Consider the following 12,904-nt stretch of genomic DNA (forward strand, 5'->3'; position numbering starts at 1 on the left):
AACTTAGTGAGGCTTGAAGCAACTTAGTGAGGCTTGAAGCAACTTAGTGAGACCCTGTCTCAAAATAAAAACAGCTGGGGATGTGAATCAGTGGTAGAGATGTGCCCTGGGTTCATTCCCCAGTATCAAAAAAGAAAAAAAAAATTATTTTGAGACAGTCTCATTAAATTGCAGAGGTTGCCAAGACTGGCCTCCAACTTGCTATACTCCTGCCTTAGCCTCCTGAGTAGCTAGGATTATACACATGTGCCAACACACCTGGCTGGTTCCACTAAATGTTTACTATATTTTAGACATTGTGGATGTTACATTGAGTAACTTTTAAAAAGGGTTTTGTTCTAGCAGTTAATTTATTGATAGGTTAGCTTGAGTCTGTCAAAGCTTGGTTGGAGGTTCTGTTATGGTGGCCTTTCTGCGGTCTCCATTATAATACTGGAGAGTTCCATAAGGTCTTTCCACTCTGGCATGTCAAGAATCATACGTCTTCCAGCATGTGTGATCTCTTTAATCCACTCAACATGTGGTACCAGCACTCACCCTACTCAGTACTTTTTCTCTGCTAGCCATCATTGAATCTCATTCTGGACATGGTTAGCTTGTATTTTCCCAAAAACTCAAAGGATCCTTATGTACTTTTCCAGTGCCCTCTCTGCAACAATCCTACTCCAGTACCTTGCTCCATAAATTCCAGTCACCTCAGCAAATACAAACTTTTCAGTTTTATTTGCTTAAATATGTCCCTGTTCTCTGTTGAATTATAATTCCATGTCCTAAAGTTTACAAAATGTCCCTAAGTAAAAAGTTAGAATATAGTCACCTCATATGCTCTTCTTTTTTCAGTGAACATGATCTGTTGTCCAATGCCTGCAAACAGTTCCTTCAAATATTTTTTTCCAGTTTCATAGTTGTTTATCTTGAGAGTATAATTGTAATACTCACAATTCTGACCAAATTAGAAATCCTAGGTTCTGCTTTTTTAAGTTAGAAAATATTCTTGTTTTAATTATTTGACATTAATTCATCAAAACACTCAACAAGCATTTATAAAGTATTTTGTAGCTTTCATGTGTTGTTTTTGTTTAAAATGACAATTTTTTTTTCTTTAGCACATGGAAGACTAATAGATTGAACAAGAGTAGAAAAGATATGCTTAACACCATCATAATTGAAGTACAGGGTGCTCAGGAAACACAAAGGAGAGCGCAGAGAAAAGATATTGTAAAAGAAATGAATGTTTAAACTGAGACCTGATAGATGAGAAAGAATTGGCCAGATGAAAAGATTTGAGTCACTGAGTGGCTAAAATACAGTTGACCCTCAGTAACAGAGGGTTTCACCATCTGCAAATTTAATCAAGTTTGAGTAGAAAATATTTTGGGAAAAAATGCATCTGAACTGAATATGTAGACTTATTTCTGTATCATTGTTTTAACAATAGAATATAAGAACTTTTTCCATAGCATTTGCATTGTATTAGGCATTATAAGTAACCTAGAGATAATTTAAAGTATATAAGAGGATGGGAGTAGATTATATGTAAATAGGACATCACATGTCTCTATGTTTTCTATGAGATCGAAGCATTGTTGGATTTTTGGTATTCTGTGAGGGAAGGGATTTCTGGAACCAATCCCTATTGGATTCTAAGAGACAACTGTAATTTCAGAAAGTAGGGAAAAGTAAAGAGAAAAAATGAATCCAGCAATTAAGAGCTTTCTGAAACATAGTTTTTTAGACTTAAAGTGAGAGAAGAAAGCACTAAAAGATTTGAACCAAAGGAATTACATGTAGTAAACATTTTAGAAGAATCATTTCTCTTTAAGGTGAAGAGATTGGACTGAAATAAGTCAGGAAAACAGCGTGGACAAGGTTTTAGCTCTGAAGATGTAGGTAAAGAGGAAGAGAGTTCTGGACTGGACTCTTAGGATAGAGAAAAGGTGGCCAGAGTTTAATAAAAAGCTGTGAAAGGGCTGGGTATGTGGCTCAGTAGTAGAGTGCTTGCCTAGCACATAAGGCACTGGGTTGAATTCTCAGCACCAAATATAAATAAAAAAAATAAAAGTCCACCGACAACTAAAAAAAAAAAAAAAATTATTTATTTAAAAAAAAAAAAAGCCTTGGAGGACATTCAGTCATTTCATCCCAAAGAGAGGAGTTCTAAGGGTTTAATTCTCAGTCGTTCAACTAAGGAGCTATGCATCTAAGCACCAGAAAATTAATTTGTTTATAATGTCCCCACTAGCAGGCCAAATGCACGTATTCATTTTCCATGGCATTTACCTTTCTAGAAAGGTAAATCTACCTGGTAAATATCAAATTAGTAAATGGAGTTCAAGCAAAGGGTATCTTTCTATTAAAATATTGTTGTTGATGTTCTTACTGAGAAAGAGGCACTTTGAAAGAGTTATTTAGATTGTGTTAATCTAATATACCTAAGGACAATTTCTATCCAAAAGAATAAAATAAATAATAAACCCTTCCCTTTCCAAACAATTTATACCCTAAACTATTAGACAGGTCAAAAGAAAGTACATGGCCATGCTGGCTGAAGACCTGGAGAGAGATGCACACAGGAGCTCAGCATGGAGTAGGATAAATGAGTTTATGTAGACTAAGAAGGGTATTCACATGAGGAGAGATCTTGGCACACGGTTTCAAGAGTCTCAGGGTATCAGAGGTCAAGCAGGATGAAAAAGACATTCATAATCAGAATAATACAGCTCAGGAGAGGAGTGTCCACACTGGGAGAAGGGATGATATGAGAATTCAGAGTCTAACAATGCTGCACAGGGGGTCCACATGAGGGAGAAGACTATTGGCGGATCTAGATCAGAGTAGTGTAAACATCTCTTCAAGAGCTTAGCTGGTACAAAGTATCAAACTGAGAAAGGTGTCCATGGGAGGGGAATGAGGAGGTCATCCAGTACAGGAAGATAGAGCTGAAGCAGAATGGGACAGCATCATGTGAAGGAGCTAGCTGAGGAGTCAAGAGCCCAAACAAGGTAAAGAGGCGTCAAATATGGGAATGCAGTCGGCCCAACGTGGGGTGTTGGAGCCCTGGTGCAGTGATGGCAGATTCATGACATATAGGGAAACTGATCAAACTAGTAAATACAATAAGAATGTAGTCAGTTTCTTGAGTCTCATTCTCTTCATTGTATTTAGCAGGCAAATGCCCAACCTTGGTTAAATTCAACTGTCCAACTTATTGCTTGCCACTGAATAATTGAACAAGAGTGAAAAAACACAGTCATAACAACTGGTCTCTCTTTATATTTTCATACATAAACTTCAAGACTCCTGACACTGTCATGCAACCCTATAACATTTTCCTAGTCAATTTATTTTATGAGGTAAAAACTATTTCACACATTTTTGAGCCTAAATCAACCCTTTCTCCCACTCTAGGCCAATAAATTCATGTCTTTTTTCCATTGTGACAACAGAAGCAACCAAAAGAGAACTTACTATTCTTTCACTGCTTACTTTTCCAATCATGTATTGTTACATTAGATAAACAGTGCACCCTCCTATTAATCCTTCCAGCTGGGCAATGAATCCTATCTCTTCTTGTGTACTCAAAGATTTTGCTCTGCAAATATCCCCTCTCTTGCATCAATTTTTCCCTTTATCCACAGTCATTCTTATTGGTCTACAAATGTTCTAGAATGTCCAATTTTTAAAAACATAATAAAATAAGAATAACCAACTAACCACCTCTTTATCTTTTACACCTCTTTAGCTATTGCCCTATTTCTGAGTTAGTTTAGCAAAACTCATAAAATTATTCTAAGTTTCACTTCCTTGCCTCCTCCTTTCTCTGAAACTAGTTTTATCAAAAGCAGCTATGGGTTCCATGTACCCAAACATTCCTCTTAAGTACTAGCATAGGTAGAGTTGATAGCTCCCACCTTGTAACACTTTATTTGCTTGTCTTCCAAGATATAATTCTCCCAATTTTCCTCTTTATTAATTGTACTTTAGTATCCTCTTTGTGATCTCTAAATCCATTAGCTCTAGTGTTCCAGGTTCAAGTCTTGGATTCTTTTCTATTTACTCTCCCCATTTGAATTAACCAAACCTTTTAAATTAATATATAGAATTAAGTGTATATATCAATGTTTTCTAATTTTTTCTCTAGGTCTCTAGGTCTAACTACTCACTTGGATAAACTTCTATTTGCCAAATGGACAGCTCTTCTGGATATCTAACAGGCATCCCAAATTTACATGTTTAAACCAGATCCACCCAAATCTCTTTTTCTAGAGTTCCCCTATTACAATAAATGGTCAAACTTTTTTTTAAATATTTATTTTTTTAGTTCCAGGTGGACACAATATCTTTATTTTGTTTCCATGTGGTGCTGAGAATCGAACCCAGTGCCTCACCCATGCCAGGCGAGCGCACTACCACTTGAGCCACATCTCCAGCCCAATGGTCAAACTTTTTAACCACCTGTTCAAGCAAAAAAAACCTTGAAATCATGCTTGGTGCTTTTACATCTCTCATACACTATTATCCAAACTATTACCTCATCTGTTGGTTCTACCTTCAAAACATCCCAAATCCAGCATTTCTCACCACTTCCACACCTAACTTCATCAGGTCACCAATATTTCTCATCTAGATTATCACAAACCCCTAAATTAGTCTCTGTTCTCCAATCTTTGCTAGCTACAGAAAGGAGATAGCTTTCTCTCAGTTGCCAAACTGGTCCTTTTTATTATTATTATTTTTTTTTTTTTTGGTACCAGAGATTGAACCCAAGGGTGCTTAACCACTGAGTCACACCTCCAGACCTTTTCATTTTGAGACAGGGTATCACTAGGTTGCTTCCAGCCTCACTAAGTTGCTGAGGCTGGCTTCAAACCTGCAATCCTCCTGCCTCAGCTGCTGGGATTACAGGTATGCACCACTACACCTGGCTTAGAATCTCCTGTTTTAGGAAAATTTAGTCCCTTTTAACATAAATAAGACCATGTTCTTTCCCTACTCAATATCTTCCAATAGATTTCTACTTAAGAATAGAATCCAAGATCTCATAGAATTCAGTCCTTTCTATTGTTGTGACTGAATTTTCTACCATTTTCCCCCGCACTTTGCTCTTCTTGGTAAGAAAACCAAACATGTTCATACCTCAGGGACTTTGCCCTTAAATATTAAGATCAAATGTATGTTCTTACTCCATATTCTTAACAATTCACTCTTCTTGAATGAATATTTAAAAGACAACTGCTTGCTGTGTGAAAAGGAGAGAACTCCAAGAATTAGAGCAGAAAAACAACTTAGAAGATTAGTATTTAACAGTTCAAGGGAAAAATAATGGTGGCTTGTACCTGGAAAGTATTGGCAATGGAATGAAGAGGACAAATTCTGGGCACAATTTAAAAGGGTAGCTAAGAATGGCTGATGAATTGGAAATAAAGTGAGATACAACAATCAATCAAAGACAGCCCATAGACTTTGGCATGAGCAAATGTATGGATGATGATATAATTTACTAAATTGGTATATTTAAGTAGTAGCAGACTTGACAATGTGGGAGGAATAGGGATACAAGGAATCAAGAGTTCTATTTGAACATACTAAGTTTGAGATGCCTAGATGTTGAGAGCCACAGCCAAAGGGGCCCCAGCAAACTTCCAGCTGCCGGCTGATGATTGGCTCACAGCGGCCCCAGCAACATCTAGCTGATTGGCTCCTCGGCCCCAGCAACATCTAGCTGATTGGCTCCTCTGCGGTGATGCTCATTGGACTGTTTCCCTGCCCTTTCAGACCACGGAGCTGCTCATTGGGGGACTTTTTTGGCTCCGCCCACATGACCCAGCCAATCGGCCTCAAGAGCTGGAGGATTGTGGGAGGTGGGGAGAAGCTTGTGTGGGAGAGAGAGGCTTGTGGAAAGCCGGTGGTGGCAGTTGAGGCTCTGAGGGTTTTTCCTGAGAGGCTGTTTTGTTTGGCGTGTGTGGTTCTAAAAATAAAGTTAGTTTCTTTTGACAAGTGGCTCCTGATTGTGCCCAGCCAGACTGCTGCACCTAGTAAATACCCAAACAGCTAGACATATACCTAAAGCTTAAGAATGAGGTCAACGTTAAATACATAAATTTGGGACTCATCAGTACTTAAATTCATGAAACAGAATGAGATCACCCAAGAGAGAAAACAGAAAAGAGGCTGAGTGTTAGGGCACAACAGCATATAGAAATCAGACAAAGGTAGACCCAGCAAAGACTAAGAAATGGCAAGTAAAAAGGGAGAAAAACCATAAGATTATGATGTCATAGAAAGCAAAAGGGAATTTTTTTTTAAGAATAACTGAATCAAGGGCTGGGGCTGTAGCTTAGTGGTAGAGTGCTTGCCTTGCATGTGTGAAACACTGGGTTTGATCCTCAGCACCACATAAAAATATATTAAAAAAAGAATAATTGAATCAAATCTGCTGAGAAGTTAATGAGAATTTGAAACTGACCATTCTATCTGGCAACACAGAGATTCCTGGTGACCTTACAAAGGCAATTTTAGTAAAAGAAGAAGAAAAAAACCCGAGTGGAATACACAGAGGGGGAAATGGGAGGCAATGAAGTATACATACAACCCTTGTGAATTCTGCTACAAACTGAAAGAAAACAAAGATAATAGCTAGAGGATGTTTTGGAGTACAGAGAGAATTTTTTTATCTGAACACTGGAGCATATTTACAAGCTAATGTGAATGATCCTATAAGGAGAAACTACTAATACAGAAAGAGAAGGAACTAAAGAGCAAAATTTTTTTAGTTGATAAGAGGGATGGATGGGCTCCAGCCTCCAAAAAGAGTTGGTTCATTTTTAGAAAAAATGAAAATCAATTTACCCTCACTACAGGAGAGGAAACTATATAGGAATGTGTACATGGTAGTTTCATAAATTTCATGATTGGAAAAATGAGAGAATGTATCTGATTCCTCCTATTTCTCAATAAAATACAAGGCAAGATCATTAGTTGAGGAAAGTACATTGTGGATTTAACAAGAGAGGTAGAAACAGTCATTTCAGAAAAATAGTTATTTGTTACTCAGTAAAGGTACCAAATAATAATATAATATATGAAAATTCATAAATACCTTCAAAATTATAGCTATCTTCAGTTACACAGAAATGGACACAACTTAAATGACCAGTAGGGGGTTGGTTAAACTACAGGATATAAACTCAATGGAAAATTACTTAGTAACTTAAAATAATGAAACAGAAATATGTGGATTTGTGTGTGTGTGTGTGTGTGTGTATGTGTGTATTAACAGATCCACAGTATGTCACTAAATAACTTTTACACTATAAAATAAAAATCTACTGATGTGTTTAAAGATAAATATACCAAGTGTACTTATAAAATCACACGGGCATGGTTTTATAAAGACAGAAAAACGCCTGAAAGAAAATACAATGAACTCTTAACCTAGTGGGACTCAGGGCAGGGATCAGTGAGAGAAGCACACAACTCCACAAAACATATATATATATATATATATATATATATATATATATATATATATATATTTGTTTCATAGATAGGCCAAATCCTATGTCCTTTCCACATACTAATAGTATAAACACCAAAATTCAAACAAGGATTCATATGCAAATGGTCATCTTGGAATATTTTAATGAAAAAACTAAATGTAGTCTAAATGTAAAAAAAAATGCAACTACTAAAAATGTTCATAAAACAAAGACTAAAAAGAAGCAATCATATAACATAAGCCCATATTAAGAATTTTAAATATATTTATTTTTTCAGTTGTACTTGAACACAATACCTTTTTTTTATTTATTTGTTTTTATGTGATGCTGAGGATCACACCAGGGCCTTGCACATGCTAGGCAAGCACTCTATCACTGAGCCACAACTCCAGTCCATGACATAGGACTTTTATGAATAATGTGTAGTGGGGAAAAAAATTTAAAACGCTGAACACAAAATTAGATACAATATGACCTCAGTTACGTAAAACAATATGTAAAGTAAGAGAAAAACACATAAAAATATCAACAATGGTTATCACTGGGTGCTAAGACTGTGTGTGTAGGTGACTTTCATTTCTATACTTTACCACTGCCAATTTCTCTACAATAAGCCATTATCATTTTCATAATTACAAAAATTTTATTTTAAAATGAAGTTTTACTAGCACCATTACCTTGGGATCATGAACAAATGTATTTCCTTTGGTTCCAGGAGGGAAATCTCCGGTACAAATATACTTTAGACATTCAATGATGGTCTAAAGAAATAGAAAATTATACTAGTTATAAGAGAACTGCTTAAGTTTACCATAAATATTAATTCATTACTAAAATATTTCTCATGGAGATTATAAGAATGTGATTGGGAAAAATTTGACAATATAAATTCATAATAAAGATAAGATTAAGAGTTTAAAGAATAATTGCTGTAAGCTCATAGAAAAAGCTATATAATTTAAAAGGCATCCTAAAATAAAGAATTCGTGATTTAGAAGAAAAATATTTCCAAAACAACTGTTAACAATTACACACAGATTCCTATATGCAAGTAGTGAATTCTCCCATTCACCCTAGGCCATAGAAACTATTTTTACACCATATTATGAATAAAAAAACTAAGGCAAAACTAAGACTTAAAACTAGACCTAACAGTGAAGTTAGGTCACTTGCCAGCAGTCACACAAGTAATAAATGATGAGGCAAAAAAATCTGTATTCAGGTGGTCGGTGCTCAAAAACACTTTATTAGTCTTCCCTCCAGTAGTGCACTTAGTACAATGCTGAGAAAATAATAGATATACAATATATAACATTTTTACATAAATAAAAGTAGACAACAGTCTAGCATTCAACTCTCAACCTTCCCTTTCTACATGCTTTTCACAAATTCTTCCCTTAGACTCTGCTTATTCCTATACTGATAATGTTTTGCTTTTCTCAAGCTATTATTTCTGGACCAGAACACCTCTTGGTTACATTTTTCACTCAAATTTGTAATATTACCTGGGCTTTTAACAATAGCAGTAATCAAGCTCTGCTCCAACTTTAATTGGGCAAAAGTAAAAAAAAAACTAAGTAACAACCAAATACAGTTCTCCAATTGAACCTAAATCCTCACTACATCAGTTTCATTTTAAAGTCATTTCGTTTTCCATTTATTAGGAACAGTGGGCATCTTTACCAAGTGTTTATTTATCATACTTCATAACTTTTTAAGGAATTCCTGTATGGGCCAACTACTGGAAATGAATATTATGCTTCAAAAGCAAGGGGGCAGGGGTAAATAACAGCAGCATGAGCCAAAGGTCTTCATGTAGGACCGTGACCGAGTTCAGGTCTCTGGGATTCTCAACGACACCTGTCCACGGAGCTGTCCCAGACACCCAAACTGCCTGGGACTGGGATGACGCAAAAGGCCACGCCCCGATTCACTTTCTAGGCCTCCAGAAGCACAGTAGTAAGTACGCCTCTCCTTTCCCTAATCAGAGTTCAGAACTCCCCCAGGGATTTTATTTTCTGGATTCGTAACATGGGGCGAGTAAACGGAAGGCGGCTACTCAGGACTTACCGTCTTCCCTGCCCCATTGGGTCCAACCAAAATTGTGAGGGGGCTGAAGAAAGTGATAATTTGCTTATCTTTGTCCTCTATTCCAAAACTCCGCACGCCCAGAATGCTCATCTTTTCGATCCGGGACATTTTTGCAAACGTCTCGTGTCTCGACACCAAAGGGCCTGGAGCCCACCGAGGTTTAACAGTGAGGCTGCAGCAGGGCGAATGTGGGACGAGAAAGGCACAGGAAGGCCAAAAGTTCCGAGGGCGAGCAGCGAGAGGGGGCAGGGGCTCAGGCTGGAGCCCTTTCTTCCACACCCGCTTCCTTTCCGGCTGGAGGGCGAGAGGGAAGGGGACCCGCCCGAAGACAAAAGCAAAGGCCGAGCCACCCTACAACCGCGGGAACTCAGATTCCCGCTACAGCGGCCCCACAGGTCACGTGGGCCCGAGCGCCTCTACGTCACACGCCGCATGCCCGGTGCACGCCGGGAAGCGAGGCGTACGGCGCGCGTAGTGCCTGCTTCCGGGTACCGTCTGCGTTTTGACCAGATACTGTTGCGTGTTGATGCGGATTATAACTTCTTGCTGGTGCCGGGCAGCACAAAAGGAAGACAGTGGCTTGTGATGGGCCGCGCTGCGTTTCTCAGAGCGTTATCCCCGGGACTCTTGGAATGGGGTGGAATCAATCGTGTTCCAGAAACGTCAAAACTCACTCTCATTCCTTGATGTCCAGGGGTTTCCGTTGATCACAAGAGTGTGAATACGTCATTGCAATGGAATGTGTGCAATGGTTAAAAGAAACTCAATTTTAATTTCCAATTGACTGTGAATATTGCTAGTTATAACTCACATAAATGCCCTTTGAGGTCTACAGTAATTTTTATGAGTGTAAAGGGGCTGTTAAGACAAATCCTGAGAACTACTGTTGTAGGTCTCTTTAATTAAAGAGTTGTGCAAATATGTAGAATGTAAAGGAAATCTAGTCCTAACAGCACTTCCACAGGAAAGAAATACCTTTTCCCCCCATTGGTACTAAGGGTTGGTAGTTAGGGCCTCGCTAAATTGCTGAGGCTGGCTTTGAACTTGGGATCCTCCTCTGAACATGGATCCTCCTAAGCCAGTGGGGTTACAGGCATGCACCACTGCACCTAACAGGGATAGATAGCTTTAAAATAAGGGAAGGAGAAATCACCTTCCGAAATGGAGAATATTGCTTTCTTGGAAACAAACTTAATGGAAGGATACAACATGTAATCACCTATAGGTAAATCTTTGAAAATAAATTTCTGGAAGATATTAAAATTAAAAACTTTAATGCGATGGTATAATTTGCTCCTGAGATGGAAAAATGTAGGAAATGCTGTCCAATCACACAATCCAAAGAAAATAATATACAGAACCTAATACGTAAACCAAAAAATTTAATGTGTTTAGGAAAACAGATGGGGAAGGCCAATGAGAAGTAGTCTCTTGCACTACTGTGGGAGGCCAACCTTACAGGTGACTGAGTTACACTCCCCAGCTGGGTGCTGAGGCACTCAGTCACAGAAATGGGTGTGTCTTGCTACAGCCCCAAGGGTGAAGCTATGCTCACCTGTTCCTTTGTAATATAACCCCTTGCCCTATTTAGGATAGAATCATCCATGGAAGTGCCTTGTGTGTGTCCCCTCCTCTTACTGTGCCCTTGGGTGTGGCCTACCCAGGTGTTAGTCAACCTGCTGACAGTGGACATCATGAAGATACTCAGCCCCCTGAAACTTGACCCGTTGCCTCATTTGAATAGCTTCTCCTCAATAAAAGGGGTCAGCACGTGCTCTCTCTCTCTTTCTGTGGACCCTTAAGGTCAGAGGAGCCGTCACAGCAACCCCAAAGAAAAAGGTATTTGTGTCTCTTGCATGGTTATTACATGCAGCCCAGTTAGCCCAGTTTAACTAGAGTGACCCCTGAGCCTTTTAGTCGCGAGAACAGAAACCCAGCAATTGGCGTCCAACGTGGGCCGAAAGATCTGCATCTTTAAGCCTCCGGGACAAAAGCGACAAATGCTGGCTCCTAAGGGACTTCTAAATATTAAAGAAAGTTAGTGAAGTTGAAAGTTCTCCCCAGAAGTTAAGCATGTTTAGGATTGCAGAGTATTGTGGGCAGAATTGTAGAAAGTAAGTGAATTAGACAAAAGGAAAATCTGTGACGTTAAAATTTTTAATACTGGGGTATAATTGTAGAGACTCTAAAGAAATATAGTTATTAAGATGACTGATGGGCTATGTTGTTGAGTTGAGTCCTCTCCATGGAAAGCGCGCTTTTGTATATTTTTAAAAATTGTTTTTATAAAAGATTTTTGGGGGGCTAGGATTGTTGCTCAGCGGTAGAGTGCTTGCCTAGCATGGGCGGAACCTGAGTTCGATCCTCAGCATCACATAAAAAAAAAAAAAAAAAAAGGCTTTAAAAAAAAAAAGAGATTTTTTGGCCTTTATGTTCTAGAAGTTTGCACTAGGAGAGTGAGAAAAAGGGAGAGAAAATGTGATGTTTATCTGGAGAGAAATGTTTCAATTTTCTATTGTTTTTGTCAATACTCAGAAAGTATGTACAGGCCTTTTTAGTACATGATTGTCCTATGAATCAGAATGGCTGTAACTCAGCCACTGGGGACAAGAGACTTTAGCCGCTGCTGCTCGCTATGGGGTCCTAGCCCCTGCGGCCAGCAGTGCTTTTAACCCTTGAATTACTTGACCTAAATGCCAAACACAGACTAACTTAAAATCTGATGGTAATGCTAGCGTTTGCTGCTAAAAAACCTTTGGAGCACCCACGTGCCACAGAAAAAAGTGCAGGATGTACACGAGCTGCAACCGCAGGTCGCAGAGACAGAACAAGCTGCTGCCGCAGTAGGATCTTGGCCAGGCGGGGGAAAATAAAATGCAATCAGCTAGGAAAACTTGGGAAACCTTTGCCCCGACAATGGACAGCGGACTCCATGTTGTTTGCATCACCATGGTAACCATGGGGTGCCTGGCCAGAAGAGCCGGCTTCCTGGTCCCACCTCCCACACTTTCGCGGGCTTCCGATTGGTTCTTCCACAGTCACTCAGACAGGACTTCTAGTCCCGCCTTCCAGCCACTAACCTGTACTACTGTGTTTCAGATTTCTACCGGAGCTGTTCAGAGCCTGTATTTTTAAGAATGCCTACCTGTAAATGCTAACGAAAGATATCTTTTTCAGACAAAATTTAATTCCATAGGTTTCTATGTTGCAGTCCTAAATTTAAGTTAGTTCTGAGTTAAATAACCTGACTTTTCTTTATAGTTGTGTTACTAAATAATGTTCTATTGATGAGAGATATCAAACATGCTTCTTTA

General features: G+C 38.7%; 1 protein-coding gene across 2 annotated transcripts in view; it reads right to left on the minus strand.

The window, feature by feature from the left end:
* Rad50 (RAD50 double strand break repair protein) overlaps positions 1–9,991 on the minus strand; it is a 98,471-nt gene extending 88,480 nt beyond the window's left edge. The window contains exons 1-2 of one of the 2 annotated variants that reach the window (XM_027949635.2): positions 9,570–9,991; positions 8,177–8,260 (exon numbers count right to left, since the gene is read on the minus strand). In XM_027949635.2, the coding sequence (XP_027805436.1) occupies positions 8,177–8,260; positions 9,570–9,698 (213 nt within the window). In that variant the 5' untranslated portion in view covers positions 9,699–9,991. Of the gene's footprint in view, positions 1–817; positions 895–8,176; positions 8,261–9,569 lie in introns of those variants that run through there. The other variant, XM_071612101.1, reaches the window with a different exon arrangement.
* Between the last annotated feature and the right edge of the window lie 2,913 nt (positions 9,992–12,904).

The sequence above is a fragment of the Marmota flaviventris genome, chromosome 5, assembly GCF_047511675.1.
Source record: "Marmota flaviventris isolate mMarFla1 chromosome 5, mMarFla1.hap1, whole genome shotgun sequence".
Classification (NCBI taxonomy): Eukaryota; Metazoa; Chordata; class Mammalia; order Rodentia; family Sciuridae; genus Marmota; species Marmota flaviventris.